The 23,508-nt window shown below is 43.0% G+C and overlaps 1 protein-coding gene across 6 annotated transcripts in view; it reads left to right on the top strand.

The window, feature by feature from the left end:
* The window catches only part of PSME3IP1 (proteasome activator subunit 3 interacting protein 1), a 101,126-nt gene that overhangs the window by 63,944 nt on the left and 13,674 nt on the right, over positions 1-23,508 (top strand). For 5 of the 6 annotated variants that reach the window (XM_006148415.3, XM_006148412.3, XM_006148413.3 and 2 more), the window contains exons 2-5: positions 10,161-10,297; positions 11,071-11,169; positions 11,766-11,887; positions 18,502-18,635. In XM_006148415.3, the coding sequence (XP_006148477.1) occupies positions 10,171-10,297; positions 11,071-11,169; positions 11,766-11,887; positions 18,502-18,635 (482 nt within the window). In that variant the 5' untranslated portion in view covers positions 10,161-10,170. Of the gene's footprint in view, positions 1-9,153; positions 9,264-10,160; positions 10,298-11,070; positions 11,170-11,765; positions 11,888-18,501; positions 18,636-23,508 lie in introns of all 6 variants that reach the window. The other variant, XM_014587784.2, reaches the window with a different exon arrangement.

Raw genomic sequence — 23,508 nt, 5'->3', positions numbered from 1 at the left:
GAGAAATCACCCCCCAGGGGAGATGGCCACACTATAATCCCTTCTCCTCCATTGTCCTCTTGGGGTCCTGGGCATGCACACATAAGCACCTGGAGTGAATTTAAGCCACCGGGTCCGTGACTCAAACTGTGGTCGATGCCATGGGAGTCCAGCAACATAATCATTACGCCAACTGCTGGTCCTGAGAGAACTAATATTTAAATTAATATTCTTTTTTTTCCCTTAATGTACAGATGCATTCAAGGCAATTGGACATATGATGAGACTATGCTTGTGTTATGGAAAGACGAATATATTGTGTGTGTGTTAAATTCCTGTTGCATGTGTTTCTTAGTACCTAGAAGGTTATTGACAATGGTCTCTGTAATATTTTTTTTTTCTTAAGAGAGATTTTTTTTGCTACTGGGCTTGTGCGCTTGCCAGAGAGAGAGAGAGAGACAGAGAGGCAGAAAGCAAGAAATCACCCCCCAGCAAGTATGGCCACACCACAATCCCTTCTCCTCCATTCTTTCAAGATTTTTGGGCACACCTGCACATGCACCCCGCATGAGTTTTAAGCCGTCGGGTCCAGACTCAAACCACGGTTGACTACATGGGAATCCAGCAATACAACCACCACACCATCTGCTAGTCTCTGTAATAAATATTTTAAACACAGATTAAATTGCTTGTTCTGTAGTCTAATTTTTTTATTCTTTTAGTATCCTTCACTACTGGAGTATGTTAAATAAACTTCAGTATTAGAAGATTTGCTTGACTGCCTCTAATGATAATTACTAACAGAAAAATACTAATAGAATGCTTTCTGTTAGTAGTTCTCATCCTGTAAAGACTTTTTATAAAAGAAGAAAAATTGGCATGATCTAAATTACTGTATCTTGATAGAAGTGCCTTCTGGCTAGCAAGCAATCTTTATTTGGAATATAGTTGAGTTAGCCAGATGGCAAATTCCTTTTAGTTGCTGTCCCGCACTTTGAAGAACTGTGTGACTTGAATGTCACATTTAAAACATCAGAAAGCAATTTAACTGTATTTACTGACAAAAGGAAATGAATTGGCCTATTGTTGTTGTTATACTCTAAGTGAACCCTTAGAACACCGTAACACAGAAATCTAATAATGCTGGTGTATTTTTACATGAACAATCTATCTAATTTTAGAGTTGGGAGGATATGGTGACCAATGATGGCAACACTTTAGCCTGCCATCTCAAAATTCTGTTCCGCAGGAAAGCAGATCTCTTTAATTTGACTCATCCACTAAGTGGGATAATTTTTTCAAGTCAAGGATAGCAGTTACTTGAGGGATAGCAATGTAATATTCGTATTTGAAAATGTGTATAATGTGCTACATGAGACACTGAGCCCACTTTATCCCATTAACCTGGAAATGAAATACCGCAAGTCTCAAGTATAAACACAGTAGTATAGTGTTTAACAGCTATTTTGGCTTGAAATATAAGAACTGTGTTTTCTTGGCTGTTGAGCAAATTTGAAAACCATGTTCTTTATTTGTGCCAGTTTTAAACTTTTTTTTTTTTTGGTAGAGGTTTTTGCTTTAGGATGTGTATGCACATGGAGAGAGAGAGAGACAGAGACAGAGATGGTGAGTGGGAATGTGAGAACTCACCCCCCAGGGGGGGTGGCCATGCTGTAATCCCTTCTCCCTTCTCCTTTTGGGATCTTGGGCACACAATCCCAGAGTGAGTTTTAAGCTGTTGGGTCCAGGACTCGAACTACGCTTGGCCATGTGGGAGTCCAGCAACGTAACCACTACACCATCTGCTGACCTCTAGTGTGGACAAAGTGACATTGGTTTGGTTTTTGTGTTCCATGAATCCCCTTTGGAAGAACTTAAGTACTTTGAAAAATAATGGAATGATTAGTTTGATAATTAAACTTTAGTCACCTTGAAAGAAAGCTATGTGAGTAAAGGGAAGTTGACAGCATTTACTCTTTCTAAAATTGTTAAAAAGTTCATTTATTTTGGGACCAGTAGTTAGCTAATGGCTATGTTGCTGAATTCCTATGTAGTCGACCGCGGTTCGAGCCTCGGACCCGGTGGCTTAAACTCACATGTGTGTGCATACCCAAGATCCCAAGAGGAGAATGAAGGAGAAGGGATTGTGGTGTGGCCATCCCCCCGGGGGGCGATTTCTCACTTTCTGTCTCTCTATCTCTCTCTGTCTTTCTGGTGAGCACACGCACCCTATAGCAAAAACCTCTCCAGAAAAAAAAAAAGTTCATTTATTTCTTCCATGAGTGAGAGAGGCAGCACCTTCTATGTGGCCTTGATGCTGTGACCCAGCCACATGCTTCCACCAGCCTGGATCAGGGACAGGTGTGCACCCGGGCTACTCTAGGAGGGAGCTGTATTTGAACTGGGAACCTTCCCATACGAGATTACCTCATAGAATGTTGTTTTTTGCTGCCAGACAATCATCTGGTCCCTCTTGTTTTGTTCTTAATTATTCTAGCAAAAGAGAAAAAGAAGAAACTTGTGAAAATTTACCTAGGCAGTAAGCATTAGAAGTCAACACAGTCACATTTCCTAGCTTCTCTCTCTATTTCCAGGAAGAGGTTAAAATGCTTTGTGTAGTGAATATTTATTTCTCAGTATAAGAGACCAACTTTAGTAAGTGGAAATGAAAGGAACAGAGTAAGTGTTTTTTCCTTGAAAGATGATACAAACTATATTATACAGTGATTTAATCTTGGTCCTTTGTTTCTCAGTACACAAATTGTTTGTGTTTGCATGGAATTTTCTATGGGACTTTGAACCTTTAGTAAATGCATATTTCTTTCTTTTTCTTGGAGAAGTTTTTGCTATAGGGCGTGTGCGCTCGCCAGACAGACAGAGAGAGAGACAGACAGAAAGCGAGAAATCACCCCCCAGGGGGGATGGCCACGCCGCAGTCCCTTCTCCTCCACTCTTGGGATCTTGGGCATGCACGCACACGTGCCCGGCATGAGTTTTAAGCCACCGGGTCCGGGATGCGAACCGTGGTCGACTACATGGGAGTCCAGCGACATAGTCATTACGCTAACTGCTGGTCCCAGTAAATGCATATTTCATGACTACCATTCTGTGTTACTGACACTGGACAGTACCTAGGTGAGGGCATTCTTCTCTGCTTAGTCCTTTAAGCTTCCTCATGGTTGGTTTATTCAGTATTTATTATATACCTAATATATGCCAGACATTGTGCTAGCGTGGGCATAAAGAGGTGTTGCAGCAGTCATAAATGATAAAACACAACAGGTATGTGCAGTAGTAGAGTCAGGAATGGCTATGATGGGAACACAGAGGAAGGAAGCATACGTTAACTGCTCTGGGAGGTCTTAGAAAGCTTCATAAAAGAGGCAGTCTTTAATTTGAGTCTGGGCAGATGCAGGCAAGGGCATTCCTGAGAGGAACCAGCCTGGGCAAAGCCATGCATGGAGATGAGAAAGTGAACAGCGAGCAGTTCTGTATGACTTTCAAGCAGTGTGTGTAGGGGAGATGATTGAGAGTAAAGTTGGTAAGGTAAGGAAGAAATGACACAGTCTTGCTAATAACAGTGGACTGGACTCTAGAGCAAGCGATTCCCAACCCAGGGGCAATTTAGTCTCTCAGAACTTACAGGAATGTCTGGAGAAATTTTTGATTTTTATGACTGGTGTGGGTAAGTGGCTGCTCCTGGTATCACCTGGGTAGAGGCCAGGGAATCTGCTAAACATCTTGCAATGCACAGGGCAGCCCACAACAGAGAATGGTGTGGCTCAAAAATGTCCGTAGTGGGGTTGGCAGGTGGCAAGGCAGTTGGGGTTGCTAGATTCCCACATGGCCGACCATGGTTTAAGCCCTGGGCCCAGCAGCTTGCTTTCTCACTTTTTCTCTCTCTGGTCAAATCGAAATAATAATGATAATAATAAATAAAGTTACATGAAAAAATTATAAAACGAAACAAAATGTCAGTAGTACTGAGGTTGATAAATCTGGCCTAGAGATACTAGTGACTCTTGGAAAAAAAATTTTTTTCCCTAGGATTTTGTCATAGGGCACATACACTCACCAGAGGGAGGAGAGGGACAGAGAGATGCAGAGAGAGGGAATGTAAGAAATCACCTCTCTCCCAGGGGGGTTGGCCATGCCGTAATTCCTTTTCCTCCCTATCCTCTTGAGAATTTTGGACATGCACACACGTGTCCAGTGTGATTTTCCTGCTGGCCCCTCTTGGAAACATTTTTAACTGGGACATGAATGGTATTAGATTTGTCTTTAGAAAGATCATTCAGTTGACATTGGGGAGAATGCATTAAAAGGGGTTAGAATAAAAACAGGGAGATTAATGGAATGCTATTGCAGTAGTTTATGCAAGATGAGATCCTAAAAAGAAGGGATTAGAAAGGAAGGGACCCTTGGGGCCAGCAGGTGGCATGGTGCTTAAGGGACTGGTCTCCCATATAGTTGACTGCAGTTCCTTTCCCAACCCAGCTCCAGACCCAGACCCTGCGTTTGAAATCACTCTAGGTGCATATGCATGCCCAAAATCCTAAGAGGGAATGGAGAAGAGATTGTGAAGATATTGCAGCGTGGCTATCCCCCTAGGGACAATATCTCATTGTTCTCCTCTCTCTGGTGAGTGCATACACCCTATGGCAAAAATCTTAAAAAAAAAAAAAAAAGGGACAAAGAAAAAGAAAGGTACCTTTTCCTAGAAAAAAAAAAAAAAAGGACAAAGAAAAAGAAAGGTACCCTTTCCTAAAAAACATGCAAATAAACAACCCAAAAACTAAGTAAGAGAAGATGGGTTAAAAAGAGGTCATTATGAGCCAGCAATGACAGAACCTGGTGCCCGGTGGGGAGGTGTAAAGGAGTGAAGAGGAGAGATGAGTCAAGTGTCCAGGTTTTTGCCTGAGAAACAGGACTGGTCTATATTAGTGTCCTTTAGTACTGCCTCTTACCTGTGCTGCTCACTTTGATCATTTATTATCTCTGCTCTTATCTGGCATAAATACTGCAAGAATACTAAGAATTAAAGTTTATTTCTTTTATGCATCTTAGAGAATCTAGCATAGTGCTGGACATACAGAGCTCAACACAATGCAGTTTATTTAAATTGAACTAGTAAAGTAAAAGAGGAGCCACACGAAAGGTAAACAGAATTACCAAATTACATGTATGAAATTATTATATACACATAATTTGGTAACTGTCTTTGTTAAAGTTAAATATATGTGTGTGCATTTCCTAATTTCTCAGTTTGATGTGAACTCTTTCCACTTAAAGTGTCATGGTGGGAAGATGGAGTAATGGTTATGTCATTGGACTCCCACGTGGTTGACCACAGTTTGGGTCCCGGACTTGGGGCCTTAAACTCAAGACGATGGTGTGAGCCCAAAATCCTGAGAAGAGAATGAAGGAGAAGAGATTACAGTGTGGCCATCCCATCTAGGCAGGTGATTTCTCACTTTCTGTCTCTGGCAAGCACATGCGCCTGATTTAAAAAACAAAACAAAACAAAAACTCTCTCTCTCAAAAAAAAGTCATGGTTATTTGTGTCACTGACTTATTTTCCCCTCACTCCCTGAGTGCAGACAGCAGTCTCCTGTGGCCTGTCCAGCATTCAGCAAAATTTTTTGTAGTAATGGAAACCCTCTAGAGCATTTTTAAGCATGTGCCAAACATTAGGCAAAGTGCTTTACATAAATGATCTTGTTTATCCCCACAAAAGCTTTATGTTGTACAGTGCTATTTTGATCCCCATTGGTGAGTGTCATCTGTAGATGAGGAATAGTCTGGGGAGGAGGAAACCAGTGTTTAGTAACGACTGATGAGCGGCAGAACCAGATTCTGAACCAAGATCTCTTGATTTCACACAAGAGTCTATAGTCTTGATCTTTGCTCCTTGATAAAGAGATGGCAGCAGGTTAGGTTATACTGAAAGGTGTCTAAACTCACCTTTACTTATTGGTAGAGCATATGGACAGTGAGGTTTTGAATCCTGAAAAGACTTGATTGTTTCTGGAGAAGAAACTTTTGGAATATTATCCCGAAGACTCAGGCGTATGGCCCCTTTCCACCCACATTTTCTCCTCTTATCTTTGACCTTTCCTAATGTAGAGAGATGACCAAGTTAGAGAGCCACTAGTAGCACTAGGGACAGGGAAGGGACAGTAGCAGTTGGAGTGTCGGGGACTAAGGACCTGCAGAAGAAAGTACCAGTTGGAGAAGGAGAGGAATAAGCAGTCTACGTTTTAGCCTGGTCCCTTTTAAACTCACAAATTCCCTATGTGTGACCACCTTCCTTGGTTTATTTGAGGATCAAGGAAATGTTAGAATTATGATATTACCAGTAGCTTTAAACTGTTCACCAGTTTTGATCATATGCCTATATTTTCAGGAAACCACCTCATTAAGAACTGATGAGAAATGGAATTTCTCTATCAAATTCTAAAGTCCTTATCTGTAAGCACGTACTTCCCCTTTTTTTTTTCCTTTTTATTATCAGAGAGATGTGAGGTAGGGATAAGAAAGCATCACCCTCCATCTGGGGCAGGGTCACGCTGCAGTCTCTTCTCCATCCCATGTCCATTTCGGGCATGCAGGCTACTGGGGCTGGGATGTGAACTGCACTGTCAGCTATGTGGGATTCAGCTCCCCTAACTAAGCTACAGGCTAGCCTCGCTTTTATTTCTTGTTTTCTTTTCTTTCTTCTTTTTTTGGAGAGGTTTTCACTATAGGGCGCGTGCGCTCGCTAGAGAGACAGAGAGATAGAAAGCGAGAAATCACCCCCCAGGGGGGATGGCCATGCTGCAATCCCTTCTCCTCCATTCTGCTCTTGGGATCTTGGGCATGCACACACACGCACCCAGCGTGAGTTTAAGTCGCTGGGTCCGGGACACAAATCGCTGTCGACTATGTGGGAGTCCAGCGACATAGCCATTACACTGACTACTGGTCCCATATTTCTTGTTTTCAGTAACCAACTGTGATTCCTGGTTTTTCTGCTGTGCGTGAAAGATGATAATAGCAGGACCAGCAGATGATGTAGATTCCCACATAGTCTACCACAGTTCTAGTCCCGTACCCAGCAGCTTGAAACTCAAAGCCATGTACATGTGCATGCATGCCCAAGATCCCGAGAGGGGACTGGAGAAAAAGAGGTTGTGACATGATCATCCCCTCGGGATGGTTTCTTGCTTTCAGTCTCTCTGTCTCTGTCTGTATTTCTGGCTAGTAGACACTCCCTATAGCAAAAACCTCTCTCAAAAAAAAAAAAATAATAATGAGAGTAAAGAGATGCATTTAATGGAACAATGGAACACCAGTGGCATTGTCACATCCTAATATTTCTGTCCCAGGTTCAAGTCATTTGCAGTAAATAAGTTCACTACTCTGAGACATTGATTTTATTTCCCCCTATCTTGTAACATCAAAGCAACTGGGGATGTTTGGCTCAGAAAAGCAACAAAATAGGAGGAACCTGAGAGTTGTCATAAAATAACTGAAGCATTGTCATACTGGAGAAGATTGGCTCCTTTTGTGTAGGTAGTCCCACTGGATTGAACCTATGTGTAGAATTTGTAGAAAGCCAGATTTTTAAAGTTTGTTTCTTTCATGAGAGAGACAGAGATAGAAAGAGAGAAATTGACACACTGTGACCTGGCCTCAGCCAGCCCAGGTCATAGGAATACATATCCCTGCTATGTATTGGGTGGCCCCAATATGTATATCAGGAACCTTCCCATGTAGGTCTGATTGTGTTACCACTGTGCCACCATTTGGCCCCCATCTTGAAGTTTTAAAATGGAAGTTGGGGACCAGATGGTGGCATAGTAGTAAAAGGCGACACTCTGTAAGGTTGACCCAGGTGGGAAGGTTCTGGGTACACGTCCAGAGACCTCCCTGAGGCATGTGTGTGCTGATGAGCTGGGGCTGGCTGGCTGAGGTTCAGGGTGGATCATGGCTTTAACACCACGTTAAGGGTCCCGTTTTTCTCTCTTTTAGTCATGAAAGGAAGAAATAAACCTAAACAAACAAACATAAATTAAACAGCCGTTTCCAAGATGTACGTAGTAGAGTCACATCCTGGATGGAGTGTCATATTAGGTGGGCTCTGTACACCCATCTCCCTTCGTTTACCTGGAAAAAGAATTGAAGGGGGGAACCAGTCAGCTAATGTAGGGTGAGGAGTGACAGCCAGCAGAATAAGAAAGGGGCTCGTTGAGGGTCTAGTATGTCTTTCCCATCCTTAGAGCTCTACGTAGTTCACGTTTTCTCTGCCAGGGACATTGAAGAAATTGTTGGCTTTTGTTTCATAAGAGATCGTTCTGCAGAACTCGAGGAATTTTTGGCACGATCACAGAGCGAGAACAGTCCTGCTTTGTAATAAGTCTCTGGCTGGTGGCATCAAGTGATGCCAAATCCAGACTGTGCAGGTCGTGGGCTTTAGGTGGGAGCAACAGCTCTGTCGGTTGATTTAGTTTTCTTTCTAGGTATTTACAAAATTATCTCTTGTTATAGGGAACTAAACCTCCACAATAGTAGGATTGAGGCTGAAGTGATTTTTCTGGTTCTGAATGAGTTTGTTTCCTCAATTTCCATTTCCATCTTTACTAAATAAAAATGTTGCATGAACATTTTCAGCACTGGAATTCTTTTTTTTTTTTTTAAGAGAGATTTTTACTATGGACATGTGCTCACCATAGAAAAAGAAAGTGAGAAATCACCCCCGGGGAGGGGGATGACCATGTCACAGTCCCTTCTCTGTTCTCCTCTCGGGATCTTGGGCATGTACGCACACACACCTGGCATGAGTTTTAAGCTGCTAGGTCCGGGACTCAAACCACAGTTGACTACATAGGAGTTGAATGACGTATCCATTACTCTATATGCTGGTCTGTCAGCACTGGAATTTCATGTAGGGGGGAAAAGCTGAAATTGATATGTCCATGTTTTCAACTGAAATGTAATGTTTTCTGGGGAGAAACAAGGTAAAGTAGGTAACAGTATGAAATTTGGGTGTCAGGCCTGGATTTGATTCTTGGCAGTACTCTTCACCACTTGTTACCACCTTAGGTGACACATGGCCTTAATTTCTCCATGTGTATGAGATAATGCCGCAGATACGGGACCCGGTTCTTCCACTCTCACTGTCTCCATTTGCAGTTTGTGTGACTCTAGGCATATCACTTCCTTGCTGTGCAGTCTGGACCCGATCACTAAGCCTCCTTGAATACCTGAGATTCTCATCCACATCTGCTTGGAAGCCAGAACAGGTGAATCAGATGGTGCACTGTCCTTGAAGCAGTAATTTCAAAAGGGAACAATGTCAGAAGTTAGAGAAATAGAGGAGGATGAGAGCTGGGAAAAGGACAGGGTGCCCAGGAGGCTGATTTGTTCGAATTTAGTGGGGCAGGAAAATACCTGCAATGCGAGCTTTATTGTGAAACATCAGGTGCTGAGAATGATTCCAGGCCCCCTTGCTGATTTCATAGGTAACCAACATCTTAGTGAAAACTATGCGATGTGGGGCTGGCTGGTGGCATGGCGGTAAAAGTATTGGACTCTCACATGGCTGACTGCAGTTCGAGTCTCAGACCTAGGAGCTTGCTGTCTCACTTTCCCTTTCTCTCTCTCTGCCTCTCTCTGGTCAAATTAAAAATAATAATAATAACAAGGACCAGCAGATGGTGTAATGTGTATGTTGCTGGACTCCCACATATTCGGCCACTGTTTGAGTCCCGGACTTGGAGGTTTAAAACTCACACTGGGTACCTGTGTGTATATGCCCAAGATCCCAAGAGGAGAACGGAAGAGATGGGATTGCAGTGTGGTCATCTACCCCAGGGGGGTGATTTCTCTTTTTTCTGTCTTTCTGTCTCTCTGTCTCTTCAGTGAGTGCACATGCTCTGCAGCAAAAATCTCTCTCTAAAAAAAAAAAAAAAAAGAAAGAAAGAAATTAATAATGACAAAATAAATCATAAAAAAGAACGAAAATGACAGATGCATCAGGGAAAAATGTAATGTGTGCTTTCATCGTTAACCTGTAAATTCAACTGAGGATTCAATTTAATATTGGAAGAGAATTTTTAGCCTGTTGCTGGTTCAGACAGAGCCGTTTTTCTTCATGATGTTATTGCACTTCTCATTTGAGTGTTTGGTTTTCTTCATAGATTGATCACTATGGATGGAGGGGATGATGGTAACCTTGTCATCAAAAAGAGGTTTGTATCTGAGGCAGAGCTGGATGAACGGCGCAAACGGAGACAAGAAGAATGGGAGAAGGTTCGAAAACCCGAAGATCCAGAAGGTATTTAGGCTTGAGGCTTATAGTTTGACAGTCACCCAATGATTCTTTTTTTTTTTATAAGTCAGAGAGTGAAAGAGAGAAAGGACCTCCCACAGGCTCTGGTTATGTCACAATCCTTTTCTCTCTAATTCTCTATCCCGTATTCGCACCTGCTTGTATGTTTCTCAAGTCAGTGGGGTCAGGACTCAAACCCCTCTCGGCCATGTGAGATCTGGCTTCCTCTGTACAGTACCTAACTGCTGTGCTCCAGGGGGCAGCGCTCTACATAATGTTCTTTAATTTTCCACAATCCTGCAAAGTAGGTGTTAATTGTCCTCACCTAAAGGTTGAGGAGCTAAAGCCCGGAGGGGTAGAGTAACCTGTGTAATAAGGCCTTCATACCTGGGAACAGAATGAAGATACTCACATCCTTGCCCTTTGCTCTCTACTACACTGCCTTCCAGAAGATTCTATTTGTCTGTTCCATCTCCACAGCCGTTTCCACAGCCTGAACAGCTGAGAATGCTGCTGCTAGGGAGTTTTGAGCTGGCTCCTCATCCAGTTAACTAGCTCAGACCATGGACCCTGTTGACATTGATAGTTAGCTTTGAGAATGCTGGCCTCCCTCCGAGGGCCAAAGGGAAGCTGTGGGCTTTGTACTATATTTGTGTTATCCTTGCCCTCAGATTGAACAGAGACTTGACTTGATCTTTCAAACTCTTTATTATTCCTAATAATAGGGAAAAAGTTCTAAAGTTTATATCTCCCCCTCTCTCCCCACCTCTTCTTTTCAGAATGTCCAGAGGAAGTTTATGACCCCCGGTCTCTCTATGAAAGGCTGCAGGAGCAGAAAGACAGGAAGCAGCAGGAGTATGAAGAGCAGTTCAAATTCAGTAAGCTTCAGATGGAGTCCAAGAGACTCTGCAGGGCCTTTCCAACATACTTTTGCCTCACATAATACTTTTTCTAGCTAGCCATGGAATTTTCTTGATTTTTCTAGTTTGTAGATGCTCATTTGGTGGAAAAGAAACAGACTTCTGCTTTCTTTTATTTTTTTTTAAAGAATTATTTACTTAATTTTATTTATTCATTTGTGTATTTTAATTTGACCAGAGAGAGAGAGAAAGAGGGAAAGTGAGAAAGCAAGCTACCAGGGCCGGGAGTCGAACCATGGTTGGCCATGTGGGAGTGCCCAGCACCTTAATCACCATACCACCTGCTGGTCCCCACTTCTGCCTTCTTGATCACATTCAACATTTTTGTTTAGAGCTCAAGATACCCATTTTAATTCTATGCTAATATTTAGTTATGGAGAAATGCTTGATTTTATGCCATGTTATCTGTCCAAAAGCCATGGTGTTTACCAGTTCTTTCTTCTAATACCATGAAGAATCTACTGTTTATTAAAAAAGAAGGAAAAAGAATAATCTTATTTGACTGTATTTTTCCTTGAGCCTGCTAAGTGTTCCTTGTTTAATTATTTCCTCAGAAAACATGGTAAGAGGCTTAGATGAAGATGAGACCAACTTCCTTGATGAGGTTTCTCGGCAGCAGGAACTACTAGAAAAACAACGAAGAGAAGAAGAACTGCAAGAACTGAAGGAATACAGAATATCCTTTGTACTTTGAGAGAAATCTGTAGTGTCAGTTTTCTCATCACCACCTATGGTCAGCCCTCATTAGTAGAAGGAGGGTCTTCTAGCTTGTGATCTCTAAAGTCTCTTTCCACACTGATATTCCTACGACTGAATCACTGACAATGATTTGTGGAGTTTGTGTTGCGTGGAAGTCTATAGCAATCAAAAACCCACGTTCTGTAGGATTAACGAAAGGCATAAAGCCTAGTAGTCAGTATCAGAGTCGTCTTGCCTTATAGGAGGATTAGGCTCTGGGACAGATGGGCAATACAGTCAACCTCGTCTAGGCTTCTGAGCTTTTTCTTTGTTTGTTTTTAGATTTTAGCATTTTTTTTTTCTTTTTAGTTTTTTTTTGTTGTTGTTGTTGTTGTTACAGGGTGCATGCTCTTGCCAGAAACAGAGAAAGAGACAAAGGGAAAGTGAAAAATCACCCTTCAAGGGGAATGGCCATGCTGCAGTCCCTTTTCCTCTATTCTCTGCTGGGGATTTTGGGCATACACACTCCTGGCATGATTTTCAAGATGCTGATCCAGGACTCAAACTGAGCAGTTGGCCATGTGGAATCCAATGCCTTAAACTCCACACCACCAACTGGCCCAGGGCTTCTAAGCTTTTTTTTTTTTTGAAAGTTTTTTGCTATAGGGTGTGTGTGCTCACCAGAAAGACAGAGAGACTGAGACAGAAAGTGAGAAATCACCCCCCAAGGGAGATGGCCATGCCACAATCTCTTCTCCTCCATTCTCTTCTCGGGATCTTGGGCACACACGCACACGCGCCTGGAGTGAGTTTTAAGCCACCGGGTCCGGGACGCGAACTGCAGTCGGCTACGTGGGAGTCCAGCAACATAGCCATTACGCTAACTGCTGGCCCCATGGGCTTCTAAGCTTTAAAAGAGTGTTTTTAGCAACTTTCCCGTGTCTGTATTAGTAAGACCTTCCCCATTGGTACAGTGTGGTCTGTTTCCCTAGAAGGGCTGAGAAAGCAGCAAAGATTATTTCTCTTTGTCTCAGTGCTGCATTTTTTGGCATCCACTTAATAGGCATCCCGGTGTAACTTGACTGAATTAAAATTCTCAATTTTATACCATGTTATCCCCACTCTCAACACATTTTTCACCCCTGAAGTCTCTTTCTAGTTTTCCCAATGTCAATACTTGGTGCTCCTATCTGGTGCTCCTTTGACCCAGGGGCCTCTGGGCCAAAGACTGTCTCTAAAATATAATAGAAATTTATCCAGTTCTTATCTCTGCTGCCACTGTAATAGTTGTAGACTTTCCTCTGGAGTGTTACGACCATCTACTTTCATCATCTCTGTTCAGGTATCAAAGGGAGCATTCTTTTTTTTTTTTTTTAAGTTTATTTATCCCATGGGCAAGAGAGCAAGACAGCACCCCCAACAGGATCGTGACGCTTCCCATCCTCTCCCAGCTTCAGCTAGTTCCAGATCATGGACACATGCGTGCTCTGACAGATGCAGGGAGGTCTTCAGAATGCAAACCTGGAACCCTTCCATGTGGGTCTGCCTTGCAGAGCATCACATTCTCCTACTGCACCATTATTTGGCTCCGTCTTGCTATTTCCTTAACCTGGAATGTTCTGCCCTCAAATTTTACAAGGCAGGCATTACATGGCACTGAGGTCTCAGCTCACATCTCCCTTCTAGAGATTTCCCCTATGCAGCCCATCTAAAATTGCTCTCACCTCATTGCCGTGTATGGTACAGTTTGGTTTTTTTTTTCCTTTAGTTTTATTACAGTTCTCATCTGTTTATAGGAGAGAGACAGAGAATGGGAAAGTGAGAAATTACTCCCAGGGAGGAAGGTTACACTGCAGTCCCTTCTCCATTCTCTTAGAATTTTGGACATGTATACACATGCCATTTGAATCACATAGCCATGCAGGCCTTAACCTTGGCCTTAACCTCCGTGTAACCTACTGGCCCAGTTCTCTTATTTTTTTTAAATAGCATTTGTCACTATCTGCAAATCTTCATTTATTTGTTTTCTGTTTGTTTATTTGATCTGTTTTACCTCTGGAATGTAAAGTAGGCAAGTTCTGTAAGAACAAAGAGTATATGATTTGGTCATTACTGATTTTCTCAGGGAATTTTTTTTTTTTTTTTTTTTGAGAGGTTTTTGCTATAGGGTTTGTGTGCTTGCCAGAAAGACAGAGAGAGACAGAGAGACAGAAAGCGAGAAATCACCCCCCAGGGGGGATGGCCATGCTGCAATCCCTTCTCTATTTTCTTCTTGGTATCTTGGGCATGCACGCACGCACATGCTCCCGGCATGAGTTTAAGCCACCAGGTCCAGGACTGGAACTGTGGTTGACTGCATGGGAGTCCATCGACATAGCCATTACGCCAACTGCTGGTCCCTCTCAGTGGATTTTTAAACTTACATGTTGAGTAACGTCACTAGTGGGACTGAACAGGCTTTACCTCTCAGACTGATGATATGACTATGTGTATGTGTCAGCTGGCTATTTTTTGGTGGGATGTATAAGTTCCAGTAAAGAGTTATGTAGGGCCGTCAGGTGGTGTGGAGGTTAAGGTGGCTGGATCTCACAGGGCCCATTGTGTGGTTTAAGTCACAGACTGATGACTTGAAAAGCATGTCAGCTACATATACATGTGTGCCCAAGATGCTGAGAGGGAAATGAAGGAGAAGGGATTGCAGTATGATCATTCCCGTGGGGAATGGTTTCTCATTTTTCTTCTACCTCTCTCTCTCGCTCGCTTTCTTTCTTTTTTTTTTTTTTTTTTTTTTTTGGGGTTTTTTTTTTTTGTGCCTTTTTTTGAGAGGATTTTTGCTATAGGGCACGTGCGCTCACCAGACAGAGAGAGAGAGAGACAGAAAGCGAGAAATCACCCCCCTGGGGGGATGGTTACACCGCAATCCCTTCTCCTCCATTCTCCTCTTGGGATCTTGGGCACGCACGCACACGCGCCCGGCGTGAGTTTAAGCCACTGGGTCTGGAGCTCAAACTGTGGTCGACTACGTGGGAGTCCAGCGACATAGCCATTACACTAACTGCTGGTCCCTTGCTCGCTTTCTTTCTGGCAAATACACATCCCCTATGACAAACTACCAAAAAAAAAAAAAAAATTAAAATAAAGAGAGAGAGAGAAAATTATATTTGAGAAAACGTAGACAGATTTCCTTGGATTTGATTTAGATCTGAACTGGTAGCAGAAGACCTGTCTTCCTGTTCCTGTTCTGCTAGTGGCATTGAGGTACACCATGAAGGTAGAAGTTTACGGCAGGTTACACCTCGATCCCAGTCGTAGGGTTGAGGACTGGTTCCTCTGAACTACCCGCTTCTCCATCCTGATGACCCCATAATATTATAGATTGAAGTCTGTAAACACAGGCAGATGTATTTTTTCAGACACTAAACTTTTTCTTCTAATGAAATACATTCATTATACTTCTCACTTGAATGATATTTTGTGTTGGCAGATTAGCAAAGAGGAGATACTGTCTCTCAAAGTCAGCGTTCTGAAGGGTAGTACTGAGTGTGAGATGCCTTTCTGTTGTCAATGAAAAGGAAAGAACCAGGCCAGCTGGTGGCATGGTGCTTAAGGCAGCTGGATCACATGTGGCTGACCGCACAGTTCAAGTCTCAGACCTGGCAACTTGAGAAACATACTGGGTTCATGTGCATGTGTGCCCAAAGTCCTGAAAGAAATGGAGGAGAAGGAATTGCAACGTGGCCATCCCCACAGGAGGTGTGCTCTCTCACTTTCCCTCTCTCTGTTTCTCTCCAGTGAGTACACATGCTCTCTGGCAAAATAAAATAAAATAAAATAAAATGGAAAGAACCAACAGCACAGGGCAGCAGTGAGGCCAAAGAAACATTTCTGTCCTAGTAACATTATGACACATTGGCTTTACAGTAATGGCTTTAATTGGAAACTTGGAAAGTTCTGGATGTCTAGAAAAACTGAAAAGCAGGCCTTCCACCCTACTGGTGTATATTGCATTAATCCTGAGAATGTGAGTAACCAGAGACATGCTGAGATAGGAATTGAAGGATTAGATATTTGTTTATTGAAGCTCTAATTTAGGAGCTGGTTTTTGCCTTTGCTGGATAATTATAATGTGATACATTTTATAATGTGCAGCTTCTGAGTACAAATAAGCTGTGGTTTGTAACAATGAAAGCAAATGAACTTGTAATTGTTTCTTCTCAGGTTAAACCAGTAGTTTGTGATATTATGTTTAAAATTATGTGATTTTTTAAAAAGCCTCTTCTAATTAATTTCTTGTGGTTTTTGAGGTATATTTGTGGAGATTATATTTGAGGAGATTAAGAGGGAAAATTGCTTATGATTTGGATGTGGATCAAAAATATATTCCCACTCTCTCTCTCCCTAAAAAAGGTTGAGATTTTTCTTTAAAAGAATAAAATATTGAGCCAGCCCATGGCCTAGTAGTTAAGGAGCTCAACCCAGTGACTTGAAATATGCCAGGCATGTAAGTATGTGCATGCATTCCCAAAATCCCCAAAAGAGGGAGAAATGGAGAAGAGATTGCAGTGTGACCATGCTCCATGAGGGATGCTTTCTCTCTGTCTCTGTCTCTGTCTCTGTCTCCAGTGAATGCATGTGCCCTCTGGAAAATTAAAAAAGAATATAAAGTTAAATGTCCTGGTATTATACATATATGTATGTATTTTACATACTTTCATTATGTTACTTTGTTACAGTTTTGCTTTATTTTTAAATATTGAATATTGAACATTTTCTTTGAGGATTTCTGTCTTTTTTTGCAGGTTAAAAAAAATCATAATATGCTTGGGACCAGCAGTTAGCATAATGACTATGTCACTAAACTCCCATGTAGTCGACCACAGTTCGAGTCCTGGACCTGGTGGCTTAAACTCATGCCAGGCGTGTGTGCGTGCGTGCCCAAGATCCCGAAAGGAGAATGGAGGAGAAGGGATTGCGGCACAGCCATCCCCCTTTCAGGGTGATTTCTCGCTTTCTATCTCTCTGTCTCTTGTCTTTCTGGCAAGCACATACGCCCTATAGCAAAAACCTCTCAAAAAAAAAAAAATCATAATATGCTAATGGTATTTTTACTAGAAAGATGAAAACTCATTTTTCCTATAAAAATGAACATTTAGTATTAACTTATGTCTCCATGATGACTTCCAAAATGTTAAATTGATGAAATTCAAAATAGCACTGAGCATTATACATGATCCTTATTGAACGCTGCAAACATTTAACATAACTGGTACCTCAAAGAACAGAGTTAGTAAACCTGCGCCTGAAGAGGGATCAGAATTAGAATTTATTTCTGGCACCCAGTTTTCTTCAGTGTTCAAAGACACCTGACAAATAGCTGAGGCCATAGATCCTCTGCCTGCACCCAGCCCATTGGTCTGATAATATAGTCTTCGCTTTCTTGGGCACTAGATGTCACTATTGTTCCAGTAAGGCACTACCGCATCTCAAGTAAGGGCTTCCTCCCAATCGCAGTGCTTACCTATTGTCTAGTAAAGTCGTGAGAGAGAGTATAAGAAGGAGGGAGAGGAGGAGGCTGGTAGAACAAGCAAAAGTGACAGACCTTGACAGCTGGAGATTGGCAGTAGGCATGAAAAGGTTCTGTCACAAGTGAACTGGTTTTGCTTTTTGAAAACAATTTTTTGACTCTCATATGTATGTGCTGGGTTTCTCATTAAAATTACTTTGAGAGAGTGTTTAATACAGAGTCTTAGCTGTCTAGAGACCCTCATTTAATAGATTTTGGGCAGGGCAAGGACCCTGCATCTCCTTTTTTCCTTTTTTTATTTTTTGAAATTTGCCAGAGGACATGTGTGCTTGGAAAGAGAGTGAGTGAGAAAGTGAGAAAGCATTCCTCGTGGGCGACTGTCACACCACACACTGCAATCTCTCTCCATTTCTCTCTCTTTTTGGGATTCTGGACATGCACTCACATGCACCCAGTGTGTTTTTCAAGGGATCCAGGACTCAAACTGCCCAGTATGCCATGTGGAATCCAATCCCCTTAGCCTCCACACCATCAGCCGACCCAGGGTACTCAGTTTCTAATGAGCCTGGAGCTGATTCTGATGTTGCCTAGTACCTGAAAAGCAAGAGCTAGTCTTCATGATGTCTAAGATTGAATGCACTGAAATTCATAAGCATTTTTCAAAATTAAATTTTACCCACAGGGAGGGGAAGGCATGTATTTTCATATTTCAGGGAAACATGAAAAATTTTTTCCTGTTCCCTTTATATTCCATACGATCTTTGTTTTCCCCATCAGGCATGATATTGGCCATATTTTTGGTAATGGTAAATTTTCTGGCTATGCTTAGATTCAGAGAAAATGATGTTTCTCTGTATAACTTTGAAATTGATACAGTACCTTCTGTGGTCTCCTTCCTTTCTCTTTAAATCAGCTGGATTTACCTGGCAGGATGACGAAGGGAGGGGAACTGTTTTTTATGAGTAGGCCAAACACTGCACAGCACAGCCGTAGGACTAGTGGGCTATATTTGCCATCCTTTCTTGAGGTGCCATTGTCCTTTGATAGCTCTCTCTTTTGCTTAGTTTGACCCTTAACCTGTAACTCACAGTAATCTCAACAAGGTTGGAATTTCTTCAGAAAATAAGAAGGAAGTGGAGAAGAAACTGACTGTGAAACCCATGGAAACCAAGAACAAGTTCTCCCAGGCCAAGCTGTTGGCAGGAGCCGTGAAGCATAAGAGGTCAGCCAGCACTCTCACAACTTAGCTCTCCTTCCAGCCGTGCGCTCTGAAACGGCACTGGCGAGGTAGCCAGTGAAATTCCTTGATGTGCTCACCTTTTTCTTCCCTTCCAGATTTGGCATCTCTGTAGCCTTTGACCCTTGTCTCTGGTTATTCATTCAACAAACGTAACAATAACTTCTTTTCATCAGGTACCTGCCATGGGCCAGGCATCACATTAAGTGCTTCCATGCATAATCTCAGTCCTTTCAACAAACCTGTGGAGTACACATGAGTATGATCCCTGTTTGACAGATGAGAAGAGGAAGAATGAGAGATTAAGAACGTTCTCCAAGGTCATTCAGTGAAAGAGCTGGAGTTCAATATTTAAGAAGCATCTGTGTTTCTAGACAAATAAGCAAGTCCTGTGAAAGGATTTGTGTGGGGTGTAAGGAGAGCAAGGAGGAGGAATGGAGCTGCCTGGAATGGAGCTGTGCTTCTGTTGGGAAGTTAGAGAAGGCATTAAAGATGCTGATCAGGTAGGCAGCTAGGCCTTGGACAGTCAAGGGAGAGAACATCCCAGGCAGACTGCTGTGACAGGGTTCCTGACCTGGCTGTGGCTCTGTTTGACAGATGAGAGTGGTGTACTACCTAAGGTTTTGATAAGTTCTTTGTTCTGTCTGCTTTTTCCTTCCCAAGTCCTAAAAATGGCACCAGAGTGATGAGTCCAGTCATTTCAGCTTGACCAACCAGATCGTGAACAAAAGGATGATAGGTTGAAGCGCAGCCTATCAGGAAAATCAATACGCTGTGTTGGTAGTCAGTCACGTTGAAGGGAGTGCATTAATGCAGTCTTGTGGTTTGAGTCACTGTCCATCTGCTGCAGGTGTTCACAGGACCATTGCCTCCATCTTAGAAGAGGCCATTGTGGTGCATCAACAGAGGGGAGGAGTAGCCCGGAAAGGGCCATTACCAAGCCATGAATGATTTCTCTCGGGTTCTCACGTAAGCTTTCCTTCTGGGCTCAGTGTCTTCCAGGATTCAGACCTGGGTCAGTTTTGCTGGACCGTTCCAAGCAAGGGCTGTCCAGGCTGGCAGTCAGTTACCTCTCAACAGCTTGCTTACTGTAGCAGAATGGATGTTGTAACTCTTTTCTTAGTCCTAGCTCACCGTAGATAGGGCTTTGTAGGGGCCAACAGTTGGCATGGTAGTTAAGGTGCTGGATTCCCACATAGCTAACCGCAGATTGAGTCCTAGACCTGGTGGCTTAAAAATCACTCTGGGGACTTGTACATGTGTGTCCAAAATCCCAAGAGGAGAATGGAGGAGAAGGGATTGCAGTGTGGCCATCCCTCCTGGGGGCCGTGCATTCTCACTTTCCCTCTCTCTATCTTCTCTCTGATGAATGCACACGCCCTATGGCAAAAACTTACAATGGGGGGGGGGGCTCTGTTTCAGTTTGTTTTATGACCTTATGTTACTTTTTTTTGGACAATGAAACTACATCTTTTAATATTGCTTTGTGATAAATTAGTTTCCTAGGGCAAAAGTTCCTAATCTACCCAACCCTGGGTTTATTAGTCACTTGGGGATTTGTTAATAATATGGACTCCCAGGCCTCACACTAATTCTGGTTCAGTAAGTTTGGAGTGAGGTCTGGGAATCTTTTTTTTCTTTTAATGGTAATGTGTGTGTGTGCGTGGGTGGGAATGAGGTAGGGAGAAAGCCTCCCTGACAAGATCTTTCTCTAACTCTCCAGCTCCCCAGGATTTGGGGCACATGCAACCCTACTGTTCAGGCTGCCCATCCCAGTGATGCAAACCTGTGCTCAACTATGTGAGTTTCAGCACTGTAGTCCAGTCTGCTATGTACTGGGCCACCTAGCTAGTCTGAGAGTCTTTTAACGTTCCATAGTTCATTCTGATGACTGGTGAGACTCTAGAAACCACTTGTGTGTGTATGTTATGAAGTATAAAAACACAAGTACCTGTTTCATACCTTCTTCAAAGGAATATTCATTGGTTTCTTCAAGTTTATTTTTTTCATTTACATGGGTATGTATTATTTGCTACAGGGCATGTGGGGGGGGGTGGAGAGAAGTGAGAAATCACCTCCCAGGGAGATGGACACATATACATACGTGGGATTTTTTTTTTTTTTTTGAGAGATTTTCACTGTAGGGCGCGTGCGCTCGCCAGACAGACAGAGAGAGACATAGAGAGAGAAAGCGAGAAATCACCCCCCCCAGGGGGGATGGTCACGCCGCAATCCCTTCTCCTCCATTCTCCTCTCGGGATCTTGGGCACGCATGCACACGCGCCCGGCGTGAGTTTTAAGCCACCGGGTCCGGGACACGAACCGCGGTCGACTATGTGGGAGTCCAGCGACACAGCCATTACGTTAACTGCTGGTTCCCACGTGGAATGTTTTTCAAGCTTCCAGATCTGGTACTTGAATGACATAGTCAGCCATGTGGCTCTAGTCACCTTAACCACCACATCACCTGGTTGGCTCCTTGAGATTTTTCTTATTTATTGCTATAAACAATTGTCAGATACCTACCTCATTAATATTCAGCCATTCTATGGGACCAGCAGTTAGCGTAATGGCTGGGGGGGTGGGGTCCCCTGTAACACAGCCGTGGTTCGAGTCCTGGACCTGGTGGCTTAAACTCACGCTGGGCGTGTGTGCGTGTGTGCCCAAAATTCTGAGAGGAGAATGGAAGAGAAGGGATTGCGGCGTGGCCGTCCCCCATGGTGGGTGATTTCTCGCTTTCTGTCTCTATGTCTCTGTCTGTCTGGGGAGTGCACACGCCCTATGGCAAAAACCTCTCCAAAAAAAAAAAAATTCAGCCATTCTTTTCAGTTATAGATATATAAAGTTATATATTTCCTCAGTTTTTATTATATACAAATTTTGTATTTTCTCAAGTACTTTTTCCAAGATTTATTAATTGGTTAATTTATTTGTTGAGAGTGAGAAATAGAGACAGGCACCCCCAACAAGGTCTTCACAGCATGATCCACCCCCAGCTGCTGTGTACAGGGAGACTGGGATGTGAACCTGGGGCCTTCCTCTGTGCTCTCAGCATAGCAGAGCATTGTATTACCACAGCGCTATCACAGCTGGCTTCCTTAAGTCTTTCAAAATATCTTTTAGGTTTTCTTATACGACTCAAGATGACCTGTTTTATGTGTGTGTGTATATATATATATATATATATGTATTTCTTTTTTGGAGGGAGAGATTTTTACTATAGGATATGCATGCTTGCTGGAGAGACAATATTGGGCCCAGCTCATATGATAACCCTTTTTCCTCCATTTCTCCATCCTGTTAAGATTTTGGGTACACATGTACATGCACACAGCATGTCCTTAAAGCTGCCGGGGCTGAGATTTGAACCACCATTGACCATGTGGGATCTGTCTGTCTATACATAGGGCTTAACCACTGTGCTGTGGGCAATCTGGGAATCTTTTTTTTTAAGTGATAACTTGTACACGTGCGTGGGTGGTTGGGGTGGGGAGAAAGCCTCTTGACAGGGTCTTTTCCTAATCCTCCAGCTTCCCAGGATTTGGGGCACGTGTAACCCTGGTGTTTTCAGACCTGTCCCAGTGGTGCATTTATTTCCTGAGTGAAGGAGGAAGGGTGTGAGAGTGAGGCCCACACCCTTGGTAGGGTTTCATACTGTGGTCCTACCCTGAGTCCTGCATCCAGCCAGGGCCACAGACACTGTCGATGTGCCTAGCATGTTTGAGTAGTCCTTAGACACAAACCAGGAGCAGACCACATGGCCTCCAGCATCGCGCTGCCGTGCCCCTACTGTCCATGCCACCATGATTGGGCCAGAATTGTTTTCTTCATATCAATAGAGGTACCTCATCTTTTTAGGAATCAGATTTTTGCTATAGGGCATGTGCGCTTGCTGGGGAGAGAGAGAGAGAGAGAGAGAGAGAGAGATCACCCCTCTGGGGGATGGCCATGCTGCAGTACTTTCTCCATTCTCTCGGGTTTTGGGCATGCACGCACATGCCAGCGATGTGAGTTTTAAGCTGCTTGGTCCAGAACACAAACCATGGTTGACCATAGGCAAGTTCAACAATGTAAACATTATGCCATCTGCTGGTCCCAGTACCTCATTTTTAGGTTAGTATTTGCCTTGGTACCCCTTTTCCCATTTTTATATTGACTCTAGGCATTAATGCCACTTTTCCATTTTTATATTGACTCTTTCTGGGCATTAATTTTTTTTGGTTAAGTTTTTAGGTGTATCTCAATGTAAATAGCTGGTTAGTCTAAAAATCTCAATTAATAGTAGATTTGACCTATTTCTTCTTATTTATTAAGACTTATTTTTATTAAGATTTTAAATTAAAGGACCAGCAATTGGTGTAATGGCTATGTCGCTAAACTCCCATGTAGCTGACCGCAGTTCGAGTCCTGGACGGGTAGCTTAAATTCACGCTGGGCGCATGTGCGTGCATGTGTCCCCAAGATCCCAAGAGGGGAATGGAAGGAGAAGGGGTTGCAGCATGGCCATCCTCCCGGGGGGGCGGGGGGGTGATTTCTCACTTTCTGTCTCTCTGTCTCTCTCTGTCTTTCTGGTGAGCGCATGCATCCTACAGCAAAAACCTCCGGAAAAAAAAAAAAAAAAGATTTTAAATTAGAAAATGCCAGAGAACAATTGTGCTCACTAGAGATAACAGAGAAAGAGTGAAGGCACACACCAGTGGGTCTTGGTCATGCTGCAATCCGTCCTCCTCCATTTCTGCTCCCTCTTTGGATTTTAGGCATGGATGCACATGTGCCTTGCCTGTATCTCAAGCCTCTGCACCCGCTTAGGACCCAAACTGGCTGGCTACATGGGATCTGCCTCCTTTAACCACTAGCT

This window comes from Tupaia chinensis, unplaced genomic scaffold (genome assembly GCF_000334495.1).
Source record: "Tupaia chinensis unplaced genomic scaffold, TupChi_1.0 Scaffold000235_1, whole genome shotgun sequence".
Lineage (NCBI taxonomy): Eukaryota > Metazoa > Chordata > Mammalia > Scandentia > Tupaiidae > Tupaia > Tupaia belangeri.
This window is presented reverse-complemented; position numbering and strand designations above follow the sequence as displayed.